The 21,405-nt window shown below is 54.0% G+C and overlaps 4 protein-coding genes across 6 annotated transcripts; 3 read left to right on the top strand and 1 right to left on the bottom strand.

Moving 5' to 3' along the window:
* The first annotated feature begins 1,065 nt into the window (after positions 1 to 1,065).
* MRPL48 (mitochondrial ribosomal protein L48) lies at positions 1,066 to 7,098 on the top strand. Of its 3 annotated transcripts, XM_059466741.1 has the most exons (9): positions 2,872 to 2,979; positions 3,313 to 3,365; positions 3,627 to 3,664; positions 3,957 to 4,042; positions 4,642 to 4,814; positions 5,889 to 5,991; positions 6,462 to 6,551; positions 6,646 to 6,721; positions 6,970 to 7,098. In XM_059466741.1, exons 1-8 carry the CDS (start codon positions 2,962 to 2,964, stop codon positions 6,718 to 6,720), a joined length of 636 nt encoding a protein of 211 aa, XP_059322724.1. In that variant the 5' UTR covers positions 2,872 to 2,961; the 3' UTR covers position 6,721; positions 6,970 to 7,098. The 3 variants fall into 3 exon arrangements, with proteins under 3 accessions (XP_059322725.1, XP_059322724.1, XP_059322723.1); XM_059466742.1 differs by lacking the exons at positions 2,872 to 2,979; positions 6,970 to 7,098 and adding an exon at positions 1,066 to 1,543 and having other exon boundaries at positions 6,646 to 6,873; XM_059466740.1 differs by lacking the exon at positions 6,970 to 7,098 and having other exon boundaries at positions 2,874 to 2,979; positions 6,646 to 6,873.
* PAAF1 (proteasomal ATPase associated factor 1) lies at positions 7,002 to 17,265 on the top strand. The gene is made up of 13 exons (XM_059466738.1): positions 7,002 to 7,080; positions 8,373 to 8,557; positions 8,632 to 8,672; positions 9,044 to 9,147; positions 9,441 to 9,530; positions 12,871 to 12,969; positions 13,572 to 13,722; positions 14,756 to 14,950; positions 15,096 to 15,187; positions 15,470 to 15,585; positions 16,176 to 16,258; positions 16,494 to 16,576; positions 16,927 to 17,265. Exons 2-13 carry the CDS (start codon positions 8,511 to 8,513, stop codon positions 17,002 to 17,004), a joined length of 1,179 nt encoding a protein of 392 aa, XP_059322721.1. The 5' UTR covers positions 7,002 to 7,080; positions 8,373 to 8,510; the 3' UTR covers positions 17,005 to 17,265.
* Positions 7,126 to 8,406, bottom strand: LOC132070123 (cytochrome c oxidase assembly factor 4 homolog, mitochondrial). The gene is made up of 2 exons (XM_059466743.1): positions 8,350 to 8,406; positions 7,126 to 8,165 (listed from the first exon to the last, which is right to left on the bottom strand). Exon 2 carries the CDS (start codon positions 8,157 to 8,159, stop codon positions 7,899 to 7,901), a length of 261 nt encoding a protein of 86 aa, XP_059322726.1. The 5' UTR covers positions 8,160 to 8,165; positions 8,350 to 8,406; the 3' UTR covers positions 7,126 to 7,898.
* A 317-nt stretch (positions 17,266 to 17,582) lies between the features above and the next one.
* On the top strand, positions 17,583 to 21,035 carry DNAJB13 (DnaJ heat shock protein family (Hsp40) member B13). The gene is made up of 8 exons (XM_059466141.1): positions 17,583 to 17,650; positions 18,138 to 18,241; positions 18,467 to 18,628; positions 18,841 to 18,998; positions 19,601 to 19,714; positions 20,305 to 20,418; positions 20,505 to 20,581; positions 20,882 to 21,035. The coding sequence occupies exons 1-8, from the start codon at positions 17,583 to 17,585 to the stop codon at positions 21,033 to 21,035; spliced, it is 951 nt and encodes a 316-aa protein (XP_059322124.1).
* The last annotated feature ends 370 nt before the right edge of the window (positions 21,036 to 21,405 follow it).

Genomic DNA, 21,405 nt, shown 5'->3' with positions numbered 1-21,405 from the left:
GGCCCTCCACCTTTTGCTGGAGGGGCCCGCTTTGCCTTTCACTAGTTTTTGCCCATTTTCCTCCACTCTGCCCTCAAAGTTCGGTGTTTTAGGAGGTTTCCAGGCGCATCCTCACCCCTCCTGTTTAAACCTTGGGTGGGTGATTGTTCCAGAGCATCTCTGCTCTGATAGCCAGGGAAAAGGCATCTGCTACGTGTTTAGTTTTGAAAGCCTTTCTATTTTTGATCATTTAATTTATATTCCCTCAATGTGATGAACTGCTTCACCAAGGGCTGGGCTTTTTTCACCCAGGCCTTGGAGTACCAGAGAACTAAAAGAGGAAGATGTGTCTTTAATCCGGTGATTAAATTTAAGCAAGTTTTAATAGATATGAGCAGAATCTCCCATCCAGCTCTGCACTTGTCATCTGGGAGTGCTTCCACACTGGTTGTGTGGCTGAAAAAAGGGAATCCAGCGTGGCCTGACATGATGTCAAATTTTAAATACAGACATTGTCCTTGTTTTTGTGTCAGGGTTCATTCCAGGATCTTTCCCATGAGTCCCAGGGAAAACAACAGCTGAAGGCAGAGGAGGAGACACGTGAAACAGAGGTTTTCTTCTGAGGTCTGTTTGAACACTTCTTGATTGTTTTCATCATTGGATGAGTCTGAAAAGAAGTGGAGGCAAGGCATGAGAACCCTTAGAAAGGAGAAAGAGCTTCCTGGAGTATTTAAGTGTGGTGCAGGAAAAAGAAGTCATCGAGTCCCCTCAACTTCTCCATGTAAATGTCACAAAAAGGTTTGCATAGTAGGAGTCCCAGTAAAATATCTGTATTGTATTTGCATATCTGTATTGTATTTGAATATCTGTGTCTAGGCCTTGCCCTGATAAGCCCCAGTTGTTCTTGATGGGCTGCAGCTGTGATGTCCTTCATTGGGCTGCAGCTGTGGCCAGTGAAGGTAACTGGGATAAAAGGGGCTGGGCTTGGCCAGTCAGGGACAGCCTGCAAGGAGCTCTGTCTGAGAGGCAGCAACAAGCAGAAATCTGTGCCCCTGATGTGATGGAGATATGCAGCCTGAGAGCTGTGGAGGCAGAAGGTAAAGGTCTCTAGGAATTTGATAACAACAGGTTTGGAAGCTGTGCTCCTGCAACAGGGATGTGAAATGATGCAAAAGAAAGGCAGCTGGAAATAAGGACTGTATCCTAACAGAGAGGATGCTCAGCCACCAGAACAAGCTGCCAAGAGCAGCACTATCTTTGTATCCAGGGAAAATGGAGAGGAGCCCTTGTGAAAAAGATGCTTTCACAGGGAGAGGCGTGATCCATTCCATAGGGCCATAAGTCACTGGAAACCAATCGAGTGTGACTTGCAGGAGAGTGAATTCCCTGATTTAGCAGTCCCTTTTGGCCTTAAAATGTACCCACCTATGATGGATGGCAGAGACATTCCTCACTGCAGGAGAGGTGGACTTGTTTCTCATGGAGACACAGAGGACAGCAGCAATCCCTGCCATCTGTTCCTGCCCTGCCCCGCACTCAGCCACGTTTTGGGGGTGGAACAAAGGTGAGTCCCCAGGAGGGGCAGAGGGAATTAAGGGGTGCAGTCCCACTCCAGGGGCACACGGAACTGGAGGGGAGGGAATTAGGAGTCACTTTCATTAATTGTGGTGCTTAAGGCCAGGTGGGATCAAAGGGCAGGCAAACTTCCACGTGGGCAGTTCTGTCACGTCCTGGGAGCGCCAGGAAAACACAGCTCGGAGCTGGGAACACATGTCCTTGCACTGTGGGGCAAAGAGCAAAGGTGCCATGGAGTCCTCTGCGCTTTCCATTTGCTGGGCAGGTGCAGACACAAAGCTTGTCCCTTCACGTTCCTTCTGTCCCCTCTAGCACAGAGGAGATGGACCTCAAGGGTGTCCAGTGTGTGTTCGGAGCTCCAGGCACTGAGAAATGCAGGACAGGGCTGGGTCACAGAACGGGACATGAACCTGCCACGTGGATGAGCCGAGGGGGAAAGTCCACGAGGAGCTCTGACAGCTCTGAGAGCAGTTGGAGCAGTCAGCAGGGAGGGAAATCCTGACTCAAAATCCGGCTTGCGGGCAGGGAACAGCTCCAAGAAGGGGGCTCAGGGGTGTGGGCTCCCGAGTGAGCACCTGCTATGGAAGAAGGGGGAACTGGAGCCACACTGGAGACAAGGGAGCCAGGAGCAGGCAAAAGAACCTGTGGGAAATTAAAGTTTGTGTGGAAGAGGCAGTGAGACACAGGATGTGTTTCCCTGAGCCAACTCCAGACTGTCAGGCCCGGTGGGCAGAAGACTACAGGCCCATCTCCTCCCAGGCAGATCCCCTGCCCACCTGCTCTCCCACTGGGAAATCAGAGTGGAGGTCCCTGCCAGCCCAGTCTTCCTACGCTTAGAATTTCGTGATTATAAAAATTTTATTTTTTTAAGCGATACCAAAAGCCTAATGGCCGCCAGGCCGCCGCACCGCGCTGGGGCGGGGGCGGGCACCGCCCTCAGCCTTGCAACGTGGCCATGCCACACTCAACATGGCCGCTGCGCCCTGATGGACGTGGCTGGGAACCAATCAGTGTGCGAGGACGGGCGGGGGGCGGGCCGTGACGGGCGGGACGCTCGGTGATAGGCGCGCGGCAGGGTGCACTGTGCAGCCGCTGCCACGTGGCGGCGCTGCCCACCGCCTTTTGGCAGACAGGAACGAGGTGTCCGCCGTTACTGCCCGCACCCCCGCGTCCTTCCCGCTGCCTCCTTCAGGACACCAGGGCCCCGCCAGTACCGCGGGTTGTCCAAAAGTTGTTGCCTGCGGGAGTTCTCGATGGGCGGAGCGGGGAACTGTCCGAAAATTAAAATTCCCGGGAGGCCTCGGTGGGCGGAACGCGGGAGCGAGCCACTGGACTGGGGGAGCTGAATGGGGCAGTACCGAGGCACTGAGGGGGAACGCTTTAACCGACGGACCGCGGCGCCGAAAGATGGCGGCGGTGCCGAAGGTACCGGGGATGGCCACGGGGAATGGGAGCGGGAACGGGGAAGGACACGGGGACAGAGGAGAGGGCAGGAACGGGAACGGAGGAGTAGCCTTGGTCTCTGGGACTGCTGTTGGAGGCCCTGATCCGACCCTGGTTTCGTTTCGGAAGGAAGTGTGGGGGTAATCCTGAGGGGGTCCAGACCTTGAGATCGTGCCCTGGATCTGGCTTGGTGGTTTCCACCTAAACCCCTCCAGACACAGCTCCAGCCCTTGCCTGGGTCCTGTCCTAGAGGTGGAGTAACCTGGATAAAATTCCCGGCAGATCTGCCACCCTGACGTGTTTTAACTTCTGCAGGTGCTGTGCTCGGAGAAGGGAGTGTTGCTCAGGCAGATGTTGGCCCTCAGCAGGTGAGAAAACATACAGGACCAAAAATTTGCAGTTGTTTCCTTTTTTTTTTTTTTGCCATATCTTCTCCTCTAATAGTGGAGGTAAGACTTTGAGCTGGGAGCTGAAAGGGATGGGGAAAAGGGGGAATCTGCTAATAGGATCAGGCTGTGCCTTTGCAAAAGGACATTTGGCCACATGTTTTCTATAAGTGAGGGAAGTCAGAGTTATCAATTATTGCCTTGTTTCATACAGACTTTTAATTGTTATTTTGTTTCCTACAGAGCAGCAACAGCCAGAGAAAACCTTCTGTGTGCTGCAGGTAAGGTCTGTTGTCAATCTAGTTTTGAGGCAAAAATTCACTTTCCTCAAATAAATATTAAACATTGGAACATTTGTGTTTTGTTTTGGGGTATTTTTAAGTGACTTTTGGATTGGTTAAATAACCAGAGCAGGCTCTGCCACATCTATTTGTTTTTTTCCAGCATTTTCTTATTTTTTTGCCCTGTTTTTGACTAACTAGGTGGTGTTATGTGACCATAATTTGGGGCTCTCAGAGCACCTGTAGCTATTTGATTGCAGCTGGAAACAGTTTGCTCTGCTTTCATTTTCAGGTGATGCACTCCTGGCTCCCCACAGATCCTACAGGTCCCGCCCCACCCATGGGATTGGGAGGTTTAAGTACCTGCTCCCAAAGGAGGTAGGCAGAGGGATTTCCCAAGGTCATCCCGAAGCATTTGGGTGCCTCATCTCAGAGGGCCAGGCTGGATGGGGTTTGGAGAAGCCTGGAATAGTGCAAGGTGTGCCTGCCCATGGCAGGGGGCTGGAATGGGATGAGATTGAAGATTCATTCCAATCCTAACTCATGATTCTATGAAATAGCCAGTCAGCACACTGCAGAAATGCTTCCTTTTGTCCAGCACATTCCAGCTTTGGAAGGGAGGAACCTCCTCCTGATGTTAATTAATTCAATTTAAGGTTTACTAATAATTCAGTTTCACACCTGAACATGGTGAGCAGCTCTCACTTGTGTGGAACCTTTTCACACTCCCTGAGATTTGGAAAGACATCAATTTCTGTGGCAGGAGGAAACAACAAGAAGTCAGCTGCCTTTAGGCAGGAACTGAAATTAACAGCAGGTTTATTTCTACTGGTTTTACGCCTTCCTTTTTTCCTCTGGGAGAAATTAATCAAAGCACGAGTGTGTGTGAGGCCACCCAAGAGCTGGGCCTTTATTCCCAGCCTTGCTCAAACCAGATACTCTTTATTTTATCCTGCTGTGTTTTCTTTTTAAAACAGGTTCCAAAGAGGAGAAAGGAGAAGGTGCAGATGAAGGAGATCAGTGCTGGCACTGAGTACCAGTATGGAGACATCAACATCCAGATGACTTGCCATGACCTGTGCCTGGTGGAGCACTTTGCTCAGTATGTGCACAGGCTCTGCAACCGCCTCTGCATCCGGGTCAATGAGAGGTAGGGGAGGTCTGTCCCCCTGTCCCCTGGAACAGGGCCCCTGCACAGCAGGGCACACTCCAGTCTCCCTGAGGGATTCCCATCTGGGTGTCAATCCAAGCCTCTTGCCTGCCCTGTGCTCTTCTTTTGTCTACCTGTACAATTTTGGATGCTTTATTTAGAAGCACTGAATTTTTCAGGCACTGACTTGAGCAGATTCCAAGGAAAAAAAGCCTGTTACATCTCCTTCCTCTGAGGAAAAGGCTTTGAGCCTGTGGGTGCAGAGCTGGGAATTGCTGCCATTTGCTGCTGCTTTTCCTTCATGGTTTGTGATCCAGGCTGTGCATGCCTGGAACTGGAATGAGCTTGGGAAAGCCCTGAAGGTGCTGGGGGAACTTCCTGCTGCTTCAGCTTAGGGGGAGAGGATGCTCCAGGAGCACCCTGGTTCTCCAAAGCAGGAGAATTCCAGCAGCCACCCCTGTGGCTGTAATGCCTGAGGAATGTCAGGGCATTCATTTATTCTGGAATAAAACCAGTGGGGACTCTCTAAAGTGTGTGTGCTTTTCCCTTGTGCCTTCTGGGGTGCCTCAGTGTGCAGAGAAAGAAAGGATTTGCCCTTCAGACAGGGAATTGAGGGGAAAAGGTGGGTGGTAGGATGGAGCTTGGATGTGGGGATGAGGAAACTGAGGTCTCTAAGCATTGAGCAGAGTCTGGTCCACTCCCAGTCACATTGCCATCAAATCTGAGGTGCAAACATATTTTAAATGGTGCATTGCAGCAGCAGATTTTACTGTGTCCCAAAAGACAAAATAAGTCACAACTGTTTCTTTTCTTGAGCTGTGCAGAAGGTAAAAGTTCTCAGGCTGGTTTTTGTGCTAATCCAGGTTTTTGCTGGCAGAGCTTCCTCCTTATCTCCTGCCAGCAGAACACCCAGCCTCTGGCAGCACCTGATTTGCAAGATACATCCTTTGCATAATTAATCTCCCCTGCAAAGTTCATCTGCTTGCCCGTTCTGTGCTGGGGAGGGTGGGTATTTACAGGGTTCATCCCTGCAAATGTCCTGCCTGTGCTAAGCCCTGCCCTCTGCTCCTGCAGCTACGCCATGCCCACCAGAACCAACGAGGTGCTGCTCCTGGAGGAGAGGGGATCCAAGATGCAGCTGGATGCAGTCCTTACCACCCACCAGAGGGTTGTCCAGGTAGGAGCTGGGATCCCATCACGGCCTCCACAAACCCCTCAAATTGGGGCGGAAATGGAAGCAAAAAATCTGGTTATGTTTTCTGCTGAGTGTTGCTCCTAAACTAGAAGCCCAGGAGGATTTGCTGGCTCTGTGTTTCAGGCAGAAGATGTGTTATCTATTTTCTGCTGAATGATTGGTATGAGGGGTAGAAGAGTCATGTTTGGAGATGGGTGAGGGCAGAAACTCCCAGGGATGGATGGGATATTGGCAAGGAATATGTGAAGGGTGGGGAGGCGCTGGCACGGGGTGCCCAGAGAAGCTGGGGCTGCTCCATTCCTGGGGGTGTTCAAGGGCAGGCTGGAACAACCTGGGACAGTGGAAAGGGTCCCTGCCCATGGCAGGGATGGCACTGGATAATCTTTAATGTCTGTTCCAAGCCAGAGTCCCCTGGGATTGTTCTCCTGCAGCTCTGTCATTTCTGCTTTCAGATCCGCGGTTTGAGCTCCACGTTTGCTCCCATCCTGCTGGAGGTCATCCAGAGCAGCCAGCCTGAGGGGGTGCACCTGCTGATGAAACAGGTATGGCCACACTTCCCAGTGCTTCCCCTTGGGGAGCAGGGAAGGGTTGGTGTGATCCTGATTTGTGCTGCTTTTCCTTTCCCTCCCTCCACAGCACACGGAAGCCGATTTCAAGAGCCGGCTGAAGGCTCGACCAGAGCTGGAGGAGCTGCTGGCAGAGATGTCCTGAGGTGAGGAGCAATGTGCTGCCATCCCTGGGCTGTTCCAGCCTCCAGAGGGTGCCTCCATGAGCTCTGTCCTGGTAACTCTGTGAATTGGGAGGAATTCCCACTGTTGGCGACCACCTTGTCTCAGTAAAAATAAACAATGTGTTTATATCTCACTGGTTTGTACTGGGAGAAAATGTGGCACAATGGAAAGTGGGTTTGCTTTCCTTCCTTTTTTATTTTTTAATTCCTGGCTATTTTGCTTTTGGTAGGTGGGAATTTCTGCAGAAATCCCTGTGCATGAATATTGCTGTGCTGCAACAATCCCAGGAATTGTTATAGCCAAATTTGATGGATGCCAAGAGAAACTGTTCCAGAAACTGGTTGGTTTGTTTGGAGGCTTTTTTTATCCCTTTCTAAAGACCAGCTTGTGGAAAAGAGGGAAAATAATTGATTTATTTACACTTTTCCCCCAAACTGGGGCTGTCCAGGTGTTGCTTGTGCTTCCATCCCCAGCTCTTGGTATTCCAGCACCCACATCCCTGGGAAATGGCCTGGAACCTTCCTTCTGACAAAAGCCATGCAAAAAGCAATTTTATTTTCTTTCTCATGGCTTATTGGCCAGCAGGTGGTGGTCAGATGAGCATCCCTATTCCTCCCATTCCTGGTATTTCTGTGGCTTCCCAGGAGATAAACCCCATCCTGTGGGATGTGAGGTTATCACTGCTGGGAAAAGCCTTATGATGGCACAGAGGACATGGAGTAAAAATTCATGGCAAGGCTGTTCCAGCCTGAGTGCTGTGAATGCTCCTGGATTGGGACATTTTGGGCTGGAAATCCACAACCACAGAATCATTTTGGTTGGCAAAGACCTCTGGAATCGTTGAATCCAAGCTATGCCCAGTCCCCACCTTGTCACCAGCCTAGAGGGCCGAGTGCTGTGTCCAGTCATTCTTGGGGACTCCAAACCTCTCTGGGCAGTCTCTACAAATGTTGAAGACCCTGTCCATGAGGGAATTGCTGCTTATGTCCCACCTGAAGGTACCATGGCACAGCTCGATGCTGTACGTTCCAAACCAGCCCCCCTCTCCCACTGGCACACACCAAGCCGAGGGCTGCCGAACTCCAGGTTTATTTCCCAGCAGTTCCACCTGGGTTTTTAAGGAGTTGGATAAAAAGCAAGCCGGAGAGGAGGGGTCTGTCAGTCCGGGGGCTGGGCCGGGCCGGTGCCGCGCTGCCGCTGCTGCTGCCGCCGGGCCATGCAGGCTCCGAAGGCGCGGACCTGCTCCTGGCAGTGCCGCCAGTCCCGCCGCTCGGCCATGCACTCCTGCAGCTGCCGGTGCTGCTCCAGGCAGCCGCTCCGCGCGATCCTGGCGTCCAGCGGGTCCTCGCCCTCCTCTTCCTCCTCCGAGCCCCGCTTTGCCGCCGCCGCGCCGCTCCAGCCGTGCCCCGGCCTCGCCATGGGGCGCTGCGGGCGGGACGGGCGGCGGGAGCCGGTGACTTGGGGGTCCCCGGAGGGAGCTCTCGGCAACCCCCGGGCACCAGCTCTGGGTGCCCAGCGCCCTCCTCCCCTCCCAAGGCTCCCCATTCCCAGCAATCTCCCGCCCCTTCCATGATCCCCTCCCTCCCACCCATGGGCGCGGCCCCCGTACCAATTCAGCGCGGTCCCTTTAAGGCGGGAGCTCGGCACGGCGCTTCCGGGATGTGGCACGGCCGCTGCGGCGCTCGCTGATTGGCTGGTTTCTCCCCCTTCCGCTCCCGCGGGGGCCGACGGGAAGCAAGGAGGCGGAAGTGTGCGATTACCTCGGCAAAGATGGCGGCGACGCTGCGGATCCAGAGCGACTGGAGCCGGGCGCTGAGGTGGGAACGGTCCCTTTCTTTGTCCCTGTCCTTGTCCTGCTCCCTGCCCCGCTCACCGCCCCTTCTCTCTGCAGCAGGGACGAGGGCGAGGCGTGGCTGAGCTGCCGCAGCCCCGGTGAGTGGCCTGAAGAGGCCTCGAGGGAGGCGTGAGGGTGAGACGGGATCAGGGAGGATCGAGAGGGGTGTTCAAAGAGCAGAAACGGATGGGGGTGATAGGGGGACCCTTTGGAATAGGGGTGGGATGTGTGTTAGCAGGGAATGGGGCTGCTGGGGTGTCGTGCTGTCCCTTAGTTTAAAGGGACTGGGGTGGTTTGGGGATCCCTTTGATTTTAAAGGTCGCGGGGTCATTTAGGGATCTTGAGGGGGTTAGAAGGGGATGGGGGTGTCTGAGTTCCTTGCGGGTGAGGGAGGTTGGGGTCCCTCTGAGTTGGCAGGGGATGATTGGGGTCCCTGTGGGTGCTGGGGCTGACGGCTGCTGTCCCCCAGGGAGGGCCACCCTGTATGGCAGCGTCACCCGGCGCGGGCTCAGCTCCGACGGCGTCCCAGACATCGTGGCCTCCGAGGGATTCGTGGTCGGGGAAGTCACCAAGGTGCCAGGGCTGGGGGGAGAGGGGTTGGGGACATTCCCTGTACCTAAAGGGGCTGCTCTGACAGCCTAAGCTGTCACCCTGCCCTGCACAGTCCTGTCCTGCTGTGCAGGGCCCTGGAGCTGGACCCTGCCACCCCACCTGCATCCTGAGGACATGAGCCCCACACTGACCCTCCCATGAGTTTTCAAACTCTGGAATCCCACAGCTGGGTCCAGTCCACAGTTGTGCCTTGGCAACCTCTGTTTCAGGACTAACAGCACTTCTAATTCCTTTTTTAACTTTTCCTCCCCTAGAAAAGCATCCTCATTTCTTGTCCTCATGAAAATGTGTCCACAAAGTTCCTGGCTCCATACACAAGTTTTTGCAGGATCCATCAGAAAAGTGTGAGTAGCTCTGTGGGGTGGGACTCTGTGGGTGTGGCTGGCAACTCTGACATCCCTGTCTGTGGTGTCCTTGTGGTGGGGGTGGCCTGGGGTTGCAGTGGAGATGGAACTTGTGGTTTAGGGATGGTGTTCCCACTGAAACACTCTGGACCACAAGCCACTCACTCCTTCCCCACTTCCCCTGTAGCAAATGGGGATTGGAGGCACAAAAGACAAAGTTCAGGGGTTGAGATAAAACAATTTACTGAGAAGAACAATGGAATAAAAACAGTAGGAACAGGATTAATTAATCAAATGCACAGGACAGGGAAGAGAACTGTTCAGCACAAGGAACATGTACAACCAAATATCCCAAATGTGCTCCTCCCTGCTCGTATAAAAATTAACCCTGTCCTGGCCAGAACTAGGACATTCCCCACCCACCATTCTATCCCATCTACTCATGCCCACATCCCACACCACCCAACCATATCTATACACACAAATGCACAGGAATCATTCCCTTCATCAAAGGCTGTCCCTCCTAAATGTCTCAGGATACGTATTTATATCCATTACACTGCTTTTCCTTGTCACCAGTGGACTTGCAATCTCTCTCATTGGTATCCAGGGGCTTTTTTACCTGACTTTTAATTTATTCTGATTTTTCTTCTCCTGCTGCCATTTTTTCACTTGTACTTTGAGCCTTATGAAATCAATGCTTTAAGACCTTGGTGTGTTCAGCGTTTTCCTTGGGAGCTCTTCTAAATGCCTGATCTTTGGCAAGGCCTGGCTTTGTAAGGCTGGACAGCAGGCAGGACAGCGGGCTCGCGGCAGATGGGGCAGGTGCTGGAATGTTCCAGGAGCCACGTCCTGATGCACTCCCTGTGGAATTCGTGGCCGCACTCCAGCTCACACGCGCTCCTGCCCAGCTCCTCGTGGCATATCGAGCAGGGATCATCACCGCAGGCTGCCAGTTCCCTGGGCTGTGTTTCCACATGGGAACAGGGATTCGCTCTGTAGTCCCAGATGAAGACCTTTAACTCGAGCACCCTCAGGTTGCTGCTCCAGGAGATGGATGACAGCGCCTCGGCGTAGAGCGGCGGCGCGCTCCTCCTCAGCGCCTGCCACGTGTCCCACGTGCAGCAGGCGCTGTCCAGATCTTCCAGGCACCGACTGTTCTGTGCATTCCCAAAGAGTATGTCGGCCACGGATAGCTCTGTCAGGTACTGCACCCCTTCCAGCCTGCTGCTCCAGCTGTCCCTCCGCAGCAGCAGCTCCTCGGCGGTGTAGGCCGCCCTCACGCTGCCCACCAGGCGCGTCCACAGGCTGTGCCTGCCTGGCCTCCGGCCGAGCCCCCTGTCGATGGCAGCGTCCCGGGACAGGCGGCCCAGCTGCTGGGCCTCGGAGCTGTCCAGCCACACGCCCACGTGGGCCCCTGCAAACCAGCACTCGTACAGCCACAGCAGCAGGGACTGATCCGCACGGCGCCTGAAGCGTTCCCACACTGACCGCAGCTTACAGTAGGATTCGCTCATCGCCTCTTCTTGTGAGGACTCTTCCTCCTCTTCATCATCTCCGTGCCTCACTAAGGAAACTAATTCAATGTGGGATGTGTTCTGTTCAGGAGCGACTGCTCCCAGCATGGGTTGTTCCTGTGGTGCAGCTGCAGTTTGAGTGGCCTCGCTGCTTGTTGGTCTGTTTTCCTCCTCCTCTTGCTCCTGAGGGGGCTGGCTGGTATCCAGCAGTGCCCGATACAGAGTAGCCAGGGCCCAGCAGAGTGCAGTAAGTTGCTCCTCCCTGGAACCACGGCAGCGTTTCTCTTTCAGGTATTCTGCCGCTCTAACAGGGTCCCGTATTTGTTGAGGGGTGAACTTCCAAACCACTGGAGCTGAATACTCCTTCAGAACCTGGCCAATTTTCTCCCACCTTCCGTGCCACTCATCATGATCCACTCTCTGAAAGATCTTCCCAGAAATCTCTTTTGTAACTCTGAAGATGAAGTAGACCATCAGGGTGATGTAGACCAGAGGGAGACACAGCAGACAGAATGACAATGTACTTTCTTCAGTTTTCAGAGGCAGCTCAAAAAGTGCTTTAAGAGGCTTAAAGGAGTTAAAGGAGGTGAAAAGGTTGTGAAAGTACTCGTCCCCTGCTCCCCCCGCGGACTGGGAACCACTATTAATGGTCTCCTGGAGGTGGTGTATAACCTCACAGGTTACTAGCACAAAGTCCACGGACAAAAGAATCTTGAACCATCTCTCTAAGCTGTTAAAGTGCATTATCAGGACCACACAGGAAAATATAAACCTGCACAGGTACCACTCCACGAAGAGCTGACCAAGCCACATCGTGACCAGCGACGGTACCTAACGCCCCAGACACTCAGCTCAAACTTGTCCCCAACCCGCTGCGGGCAGAGCTGTCCTTATCTCGACCCCTGGTGCCGCACGATGGCCGCTTTGCGATTGGTGTTCCCGAATTTAGCGTTGCCACGCTGGGCTCGGCGGGAGGCTGCAGCGGGGAAGCGGAGCACGAAGGCAGCGGGACGGGGACGGAGCGCGGGGACCCGGCCGGAGGGAAGGGAAGCGGGAAATGTGGGACTTTTCCCGCCGCCGCACGCAGAGGCGGGAGCAGGAACATCCTCCTGCTGGCCCTGCCCCTCCTGCTGCTGTGAACTTAACCCTGTCCTGCCTAGAGCCTGTCTGCATTCTTTTCCTGTCCATGGGTTTTACCGCTGTAGTGGGGTTTTTGTCCCCACCCACAGCCTGGAATTTTCATTTTAAAAAAGCAATGCAAGGGCAGCTCACAGAACCACAGAATTCCTAATGTCAGAGAAGACTTTTGAGATCACAGAGTCCAAGCTGTCCAATCAATTCTATTGATTTAGAATGCTGAGCAATTGTTTTATTAAAACTATATTATATTATAGTACAAAGAATACAAAAGAAAAAGCCATGAGTGTCTTGAGCTAGCTTGGACACAGCTTTGACTCAACAGGCTAACAATTATCACCTGAATCCAATTAGGAGCTCTCTTTAGCCAATCTTCCTAATGCCTTTCACCTGTGCAAACAGGAGCAGCAAGTAGAGCCAAGAGTTGTTTTCTCTTCTTCTCTCTGGGCTTCTCTAGGAAAAAGCCTGGGAGAGAGAATTCTCTCTCTGTTCACCTTCCCTGGACATGCTCCCTGCTGCTTGTGCAGGCTTCTGCCACAGCATTCCTTTTTCTCCTTGCTTTGCAGAGCCATAGGCAGGGAATGTACTTAGCAGGTCTCCCCCTGTACAGAACTAGGCTCTTGAGCAGAAGTATTTCTATACAGAACTATGTAAAGCTAATTCTTGGTGCTTTTCCTTTCCTGCAGATTACCTGCCTTGACATTTCCAGTGGTGGAGGACTCGGAGTGTCTACCAGCACGGATGGGACCATGAAAATATGGCAGGCTGCAAATGGAGAAATAAGAGTAAGAACGTGTGGCTTGGATGTTTTTGGGTTGTCTGTGACATTCCTGAAGGCCATGACTTTTGTCAGGTTGTGCACACCCTGTGAGCAATCTGGCTTTTTAATGAAAAGCTAATTGAAATTGAATCTTGGAGGCTTTAAGTCAAATCTGTTGGAAAAGTTGGCTTCTCCCAAGAGGGTGTTGCTCAGAGAGGTACTCAGGAGTAAACAGGTCATTGACAGCCCCTATCCTGCATGGGAAGAAAGATTTGGGTGCTGGGGAGAAGGGTTTTGGTGCTGGATTAGCCACATCCTGGCTTGTGGCCTTCCTAGGGAAAAGCTCCTTCTTGTGGAGGATTTTTGGCAGAGGATAAAGACATTTAACCTTGTATTTAGAAGCAAATGTAGTATCTTTGTCTGTGTAATTAGCTGCTCAATTGGCAGAGGGAGCCCCAAAGTCTCCTCTTTGATTGCCCCAGATTCAGAGCAGTCCCTTGCAGCAATGCAGAGCCAGAGGATTTGGGGTTTAATCCTGAATGCCAAGTTTTCCAGGGTGTAATTCAACAACTGCTCGGCACAAGGATGATGACAATGGAACTAGCATGTAGTTCTTTGTTTTTCCAGAGACTTCTGGAAGGCCATGTGTATGATGTGAATTGTTGCAGGTTTTTCCCATCGGGCCTTGTGGTTCTCAGTGGGGGAATGGATGCCCAGCTAAAGATCTGGTCAGCAGAAGATGCCAGCTGTGTAGTAACATTTAAAGGTCACAAAGGAGGTACAGAGCCCTTAAAATGCTTCATGTGCTGTGTGTGTACTTGCCTTGCACTCCAGGCTGATGTCCAGTCTGCAGCCTGCTGCACTCTGTGTTTCATGTCTGGAATGTGGCATCAAATGCCCCAAACTCTACCCCAAATTCTCTCTTCCTGAGCTGCCAATTGCTGTGTACAGGCTCTGGTTTTCCCTGTCTCATGAGGTGCTGAGCTTCATTGAGAGGTTTATAAACCCTGTGTCTGGCTGCCCTGAACTTGATTAACTCAAAGACCCATCTCGTGCTGAACCTGCCATTGTTCTTACATGATTTGGGGGTTGGAACTTGTCAAGGTCCCTTCCCACCCAAGCCATTCCAAAATCTGTTTGTGGGCATTAAAAATGCTTTTGCTGCCATGTCCCCTAACCAAACCAGATGGTGTGGCAGAACCTTGGTCACAGTGACACTGCCAGTCACTCTTGAGGTCACTTTAGCCACTGTCATTCCTCCAGCCCAAACTGCTGCAGTCTGTTTGCTTGGCTCATCCTGTCCCTTGAGGTTCTGTAGGGAAAGTGCCAATTAAATCTTCTGACCACCTGGCTGTTCTCTGCTGAGAAAACCACTGCCATTTTTCAGCTCCGAATCTGACAGTAAAATAAAGTGGTTAAGGGATCTTAGTGCCAGCAGACACTGCCCTTTGGATGTTGCTGTAGCTGGACAGCAAGGGTGGAAATGAGAATGTTTCAAAGTGCCAGGCTCTTTTCTGCCCAGATTAGAGGTTAATTTTATGTGGCACCAGCTCGGGCTGAGGTCAGGTGTTGCTGATCATGTGATTGGTAATATCTATAATATCTCTTTGTGCCAGATGGTGGCTCCACGCTGTGGGGTTTTCTGGGAGCACAGCTTGTCTGTGTGTGACTGCTGTCACTGGGGCAGGCACCTTTTCCTGGGAGCACAGCTTGTCACTGTCGCTCTGCCGTCACTGGGGACGGCGGCCTGGAGGTGAGCTGGGGAAATGGCTGTTTGTGTCTGTGTGAGCAGAGTGCTTGCTGTCCCACAGGTATCCTGGACACTGCCATGGTGGATCGGGGCAGGAACGTGCTGTCCTGCTCCAGGGATGGCACCGCCCGTCTCTGGGACTGCGGCCAGTCCTCCTGCCTGGGCACCGTCGCCGACTGCGGCTCGCCCGTCAACGGCATCGCCGTGGGCGCTGCTGACAGCTCCCTCAACCTGGGCTCCCCTGAGAGCCCTCCCAGTAAGGCCTTGCCCTAAACCCCTCATCTCCCTGGCCCGGGCTGCCTGGCCTTGGCCCCAGGGATCCCAAGGGCTGGGAGTGCTCTCTGTGCCCTGGTCCCCCCAAGGTTTGCTGTGTTCTTACCTGTTGCCCTTCCTTCTGCCAGGTGAGCGTGAGGTGGGCACCGAAGGGAAAATGCTGCTGCTGGCTCGAGAGGACAAGAAGCTGCAAGGAGTGGGACTGCAGAGCAGGCAGCCAGTAAGGATCTGGGAATGGCAGGGCACTGGGATGGGGAATTTAGCCAGGTTAAACCTAAACTGGAGGAGAGGCCAAAGCCTGGTGCAATAGAGGGATGCTCTCCCTCCTTCCTCCTGGACAGATTTTTGTGTGAGGAGTAAGAATTGCTCAGGATTTGACTTGGGAACAGGGAAAGCAGTATTTAAAATTAAACAGTGGCAGCTGTACTGTCTAAATAAATGACTGCTTTCCTCTTGTGGGTGTCCCACGTGCCTGACACTTGGTTTGTTCCCAAATCCTCAGGTGTTCCTCTTCATGGGATCTGATGCCTTCAACTGCTGCACGTTCCTGTCAAGCACCTACATCCTGGCAGGGACCCAGGATGGGAACATCTACCAGCTGGATGTGAGAAACACAAAGTGAGTGAGTCAGGGAGTGCCTGGGGCAAACAAGCAGTGTTTGGCTCGAAAAGTGAGTGAGGCAGAGGGTGCTGCCAGGCAGTGCCACTTCCCAGGGTGCATCCCATTGCATCCCGAGCCTCTTGCATTATGTGGATGTGCTGCATTGTTATGAAAACGTTGATATAATTTTATATTTATCTAATCTGTGTGCACATGCATGTAGATGAATTGGGCAGAAAACTTCTTATCATCAATATTCCCCACTCTCACACCGCCCATTTCTTTTCCCTCATGTGGATCCTGGTATCATATTTATCATGATCTTTACCATGATCCTGATTCCAGCACAGGGCTGGAACTGAGCTGTGGAGTTTTATTGCTGTTCCCTGCTAGCTCAGTCCATAGGAAAGAGTCCTGGGATGGTTTGGGTTGGAAGGGCCCTCAAAGCTCATCCATTCCCACCCCTTTCCATGGCAGGGGCACCTTCCACTGTGCCAGGCTGCTCCAAGCCCCATCCAGCCTGGCTTTGGGCACTGCCAGGGATCCAGGGACAGGCACAGCTGCTCTGCACAGCAATCCTCATCCCTTGTTTCTGCTCCTTTTCCCAGTGCTCCAATCCAGGTGATCCACAGGTCAGGAGCACCAGTGCTGTCCCTGCTCCCGTACAGAGATGGATTCATTGCCAGCCAAGGTAATTCCAGGGCTCTCTTGTGCCCCTAGAAATCCTGGAATCAAGTCAAGGAGCCTTGTGCTCTTTGTGAGTTGTGCTCTTGCCCCTTTGCTTTGGGGTCTCCACCCTTCACATCCCTCATACCCCTCCAAAACCCCTCCCAGGAATGTCTCACCCCCTGGAGCCTTTTCCCTCTGCAATTTCGGTCTGTAATTGAGTTTGGCTCCTTCCACTAATTGCTGTGCCTTGCTTGCAGGGGATGGCACGTGCTTCATTGTTCAGCAGGACCTGGATTATGTGCTGGATCTCACTGAGGCTGACTGTGACCCCGTGTACAAGGTGGGGAGTGTCCCTGAGGAGAGGGTGGCCAGGGAAAGCTGATGCCAGGCAGGAGGCACTGCCTTCACCTCAGGCTTTTCTCCTCAGCACATTCCTTCACACAGTTGACTTCTGAGCTTATCATTGTCCTTTCTACCTGAATAATCCTGATGTTTTGCATAAAGCAATCCTCTGCAGAATTCCCTGGCTTTATCTCTGTTGTGCAGGACCTGGCTAGAGTGGTGGAGTTGATGAAGCAGCTCTGTTGCTATAAAAAGTGTGGATAAAGGGTGCTGGGAGAGTCCTGAGGGTAAAAGCAATGTGTTCTGCCTAACCCATCTTGTTCTCTTCTTTTTTTTCCCCTTTTTCAGGTGGCTTCCTGGGAGAAGGAAATCTACACGTGCTGCAGGGATGGGACAGTGAGGAGATACCAACTTTCTGACCTTTAGGTGTTTGAAGGGGCCAAAAAAGGAGAAACACGTGGGAAAGGCTCTTCCAAGCTGATTTTCCTGGGATGTGTGTGCACAGCTTTGAGGCTGTTGTCATGACCAGGCTCCATACAGTGTTTTTGTAACAGGTCATATTTTTTTCCTACAATACGACTGGGATCAATTTTTAATTTAGAGAGGATGTTGTGTTCCAGTGATGTTGTGGTTGCATTTCCAGTGCTGAAAATACGCTGTTTGTAGTGGGGGGAAACTAATAAATAAAAGGGGAGAGGAGGGGGTACAGTGCAAGTGACTGTCACAGTTTGGAGGGCAATAAACCGCTGCTTTGATAACACCTGTTATCAGCCTTCTGTTTAACACATGACATGTGGTATATGTTAATACATGTGCTATATGTTAACACATATGTTAATACATGTGTTTCCATGGAAACTTGGGGGTTTTTAAGAAAAAAAAGAGCTGAGGAGTGAGGACTGAGAGGGGCCGGCAGAGGGCGGGAGTGAGCGGGAGAACTACATTTCCCGTGGTGCCCCGCGCGGCGCGGACCGGAAGTCGCGTCGCTATAGCAACGGGACGCCATGGGGCTGGACTACTACGCTGTGCTGGAGCTGGACCGCGGCGCCACCGCCGACGACATCAAGAAGGCGTGAGGGGACCCTCGGCGTCAGAGCGACCCCCGGGGCCGGGAGGCAGCCGGGAGTGGCCGTGCTGGGCCTTGGACAGTGGGGGAAGGGTCTGGGGCCGTGCGGGCAGCCCGGGCTGATGGGGGAATGGAGGGGCCGGGAGGCGCTCTGAGGGCTGGAGCTCCTCTGTTGTGCTCTGGGAGAGCTCACCTGGAGAGGAGAAGGATCCAGGGAGAGCTCAGAGCCCTTGCAGGTGCTCCAGGAGAGCTAGAGAGGGACTCGGGCCAGGGAATGGCTCCCACTGCCAGAGGGCAGGGATGGATGGGATATTGGGGGTGGTGAGGCCCTGGTACAGGTTCCCCATAGCAGCTGTGGCTGCCCCTGCATCCCTGGAGGTTGCTCCAAGCCCTCTCCAGCCTGGGCTCGTGGAAGGTGTCCCTGCCCATGGCAGGGGCTGGGAATGAGATGCTGTAAAATCCCCCTGAAGCCAAGCCCTCCTGTGCCCCTCAGCTATCGGACGTTGGCTCTGAAGTACCACCCGCTGAAATGCAAGGAGCCCTGGGGCCCCAAGAGGTTCCACCAGCTGGCAGAGGCCTACGATGTGCTCAGCGACCGTAAGTGGGACTGTCCCCCCTCCTGGAGTGTGTGTCCCCCCTCCTGGAGTGTGTGTCCCCCCTCCTGGAGTGTCCTGCTCCCTGCAGGACCGGCTCCTTTGTGACCCACAGCCCAGCTGGGAACTGGCACACACTTGCTGGGACCCCTCTTCTCTCTCTTCTGCGCCCCAACAAAGCCTGAATCTCAGGCTGGGGCTCTCCCCCAACACCTCCTTGTCCCCTAAGCTATGAAGAAAGGCATCTACGACAAATTTGGGGAAGAAGGGCTCAAAGGTGGCATCCCCTTGGAGTACGCCAGTGACAACCCCTGGAGCGTGGGCTACGTGTTCCACAACAACCCTGAGAGAGTCTTCAGGGAGTTCTTTGGAGGGGACAACCCCTTTGCAGGTAGGCTGGGGCACTCTGGGGCTCTGCCACCCTTCCATGGCAGCTCTCCAGGGATGCTTCCCTGCCCGGCTGCCCTCAGATCCCTGTGGCGCTCGGAGGGGAGGTCCTGGCTGCCATAAACACTCCTGGAAGGAAAGCCCCTGGGGCGGCTCTGGGTGCGGGGTGAAGAGCCCGGAGCCCGCTGAGGGCTGTGCCCCTGCTCCCTCCCGCAGAGTTCTTTGCCGAGGATGGCTCGGAGGTGCTGCTGCCCTTCGGGGGGCCCCGGGGCCGGGGGGCCCTGCGCAGGGACCCCCCCATCGTGCGGGACCTCTACGTGTCCCTCGAGGACCTGTTCCACGGCTGCACCAAGAAGATCAAGATCTCCCGCAGGGTAGGGGCGGCGCTGGGCCTGGGCTCTGCCCTCCCTGGGGGTTCGGGGGTGGCCCCGTCCCCGGAGCTGGTGGCGGCGAGGGAGTAGCACCAAAGCCAGGAGGAGCCGAACCAGTGGTCACCTCCCGGCTTGGCAAAGGGAATTGAGCACGGGTTCAATGTGTTCTGGGCTCCCACAATGCCATTTTCACACTGCTTCGTGTCTCCTTTTTGTGCCCTTGGTGATTTCTGTCCCCCTCCTTGCTGGCCCAGCCCTGGGCCTCTGCTGCTCTAGGGCATGAGGGAACAGCCCCAAGCTGTGCCAGGGGAGGCTTAGGTTGGACATTAGGGACAAGTTCTGTCCTGGAAGGATGGTCAGGCACTGGAATTGGCTGGAGTGGAGTCCCCGTTCCTCACAAAGCTGTGTGGTTGTGGCACTCGGGGATATGGGTTAGTGCTGGGGGAACATTGGACTCCATGGTCTTGGAGGGCTTTCCTGACCTAAATGACCCCACGGTTCCACAGATGTGATGGTTCCATGGATCTGGTTCATGATCTGCCAGGCTCTGCCATTCAAGCCAGGCTTGCCCTTTGCTGCTGACCCTCCCTGTGCCCTGTGCCCAGGTGATGAACGAGGATGGCCAGACCAGCACCATCAGGGACAAGATCCTGACCATCGACGTGCAGCCGGGCTGGCAGCGTGGCACCAGGGTCACCTTTGAGAAGGAAGGAGACCAGGTGAGCGCAGAACCACACGATAACCAGGCACCCCTGCAGATCAGCTCATCCAACACCCCTGCCCAGGCAGGAACCCACCCAGGGGGGTTTGGGATCTCTCCAGAGAGGAGACTCCATGCCCATCCTGAGCAGCTGCTCCAGTCCTGTGCCCACTCCATGGGAAAGGCTCTTCCATGAAGAACTTCTGGTTTCCCACTGCTGAGGGCAGCATGGCCAACAGAAGCACTCTGAGGAGCCTGGATTTTCCTCAGAACAGGTTAAAGAACAAATAATTGAAAGGGCTGGTTTTCTTCCTGGCAGAAACACAGTTCTGGATGGTCGTCTTTGATTAAAGATTACTTTTTGTCTTAAGGGAAGAAAATTCCCTTCTCTCTAGCCAGCTGAAAACAGCAACAAAAGAGGGGCAGGAGTTTGTGTCAGTTTTCCCTGTGTAAAATAATTTTGAGGTTTCCAAGGACAGGCTGGATGTGGCTTGGGGCAGCCTGGGCTAGTGGAAGGTGTTTCTGCCCATGGCAGGGGCTGGAACTGAGTGAATTTTCATGTCCCATCCTGGCATTCCATGATGGTGTGACCTTTTCCCCCTCAATCAGGGCCCAAACATCATTCCAGCTGACATCACCTTTGTTGTGCAAGAGAAGCTTCACCCAAGGTTCAAAAGGATCGAGAACAACCTCCTGTACGTTGCCAGCATCTCCCTGGCCAAGGTGAGGGGCCCAGGGAGGGGACAGAGGGTCACCTCTGGGCCCGGGGGCTGCCGCAGCAGCTCCTGGTGGCCCTGCACGCCCGGCAGGCGCTGACTGGCTGCACCCTGGACGTGTGGACGCTGGATGGGAGGCTGCTCAACATCCCCATCAACGACATCGTGGAGTAAGTGCCAGGGAAAATGGGGGTGAGTGGGCACCTGGGAGGAGCTCAGGGGGCTCCAAAGCCTTTTCCAGCAGGTTTGGGGCTGCAGGAGGGGGAGAGTGGGTGGCTCCGTGGGTCTGTGGTCGCACTGCTGGGAGCAGAGGCAAGGAGAGGGCTGGATCAGGGTAGATGCTGAAGAGGACAGGCCCTGGTGGAGCTGGAGGAGCAAATACCCTGTGAAACCACCTGGGGCTCTGGGGATCGTGGCTGCGTGTTGGGATCACCCCAGAGCTCCCCTCAGCCCCTCCCTGTGCCCGGCAGCCCCAAGTACTACAAGAAGGTGCCAGGGGAGGGGATGCCGCTGGCGCAGGACCCGCAGCGCAAGGGCGACCTCTACATCTACTTCGACATCCTCTTCCCCAAGAGGCTCAGCCCCGAGGTGAAAAAACTGCTGAGAAGCGTCCTCCAACCCTAGGGACCTCCCCGCTCTCCCCCTCCCTTATCCCCCCAATAAATGGCTTTGGAGCCAGCACTGGGACTGCGCAGAAGTTCTTCCAAATGCTGGGAGCCCTAAGACACAGGAGCACCCTAAAATAACAGCCCTGAGGTCTGGATCGGGTCCAGCTGGATTGGTGGTCTCTGCTCTCCAGCTGCCACCCTGCAGCTGCAGCAGCCCTGAGGAGCCAAGGGAGGATTTGGGGGGATGCAGGGAGGCACCCACGGCGCAGACCCTGCCCGCCAGCCTCAGTGCTTTATTTTCCCAATCCCAGAATCTGTCCCTGCCTCAGCTGAGCCCTGACAGCACAGGGAGAGGTCAGATAACCTGTATGTTTTCCAATGGCACT

This window comes from Ammospiza nelsoni, chromosome 2, assembly GCF_027579445.1.
Source record: "Ammospiza nelsoni isolate bAmmNel1 chromosome 2, bAmmNel1.pri, whole genome shotgun sequence".
NCBI classification, from domain to species: domain Eukaryota; kingdom Metazoa; phylum Chordata; class Aves; order Passeriformes; family Passerellidae; genus Ammospiza; species Ammospiza nelsoni.
Note: the sequence above shows the minus strand (reverse complement) of the source record. Positions and strands in the feature narration are given on the sequence as shown.

Coding starts and splice junctions, on each gene's coding strand:
- MRPL48 (XM_059466741.1), top strand. Junction 3,665..3,956: donor AAACCTTCTGTGTGCTGCAG/GTAAGGTCTGTT, acceptor TTTCATTTTCAG/GTGATGCACTCCTGGCTCCC. Junction 5,992..6,461: donor CCCACCAGAGGGTTGTCCAG/GTAGGAGCTGGG, acceptor TTCTGCTTTCAG/ATCCGCGGTTTGAGCTCCAC.
- LOC132070123 (XM_059466743.1), bottom strand. CDS start 8,159: ATGGCGAGGCCGGGGCACGGCTGGAGCGGCGCGGCGGCGGCAAAGCGG.
- PAAF1 (XM_059466738.1), top strand. CDS start 8,511: ATGGCGGCGACGCTGCGGATCCAGAGCGACTGGAGCCGGGCGCTGAG. Junction 13,723..14,755: donor ATTTAAAGGTCACAAAGGAG/GTACAGAGCCCT, acceptor GCTGTCCCACAG/GTATCCTGGACACTGCCATG. Junction 16,259..16,493: donor TGGATTCATTGCCAGCCAAG/GTAATTCCAGGG, acceptor CCTTGCTTGCAG/GGGATGGCACGTGCTTCATT.
- DNAJB13 (XM_059466141.1), top strand. CDS start 17,583: ATGGGGCTGGACTACTACGCTGTGCTGGAGCTGGACCGCGGCGCCACC. Junction 17,651..18,137: donor GCCGACGACATCAAGAAGGC/GTGAGGGGACCC, acceptor TGTGCCCCTCAG/CTATCGGACGTTGGCTCTGA. Junction 18,629..18,840: donor AGGGGACAACCCCTTTGCAG/GTAGGCTGGGGC, acceptor TCCCTCCCGCAG/AGTTCTTTGCCGAGGATGGC.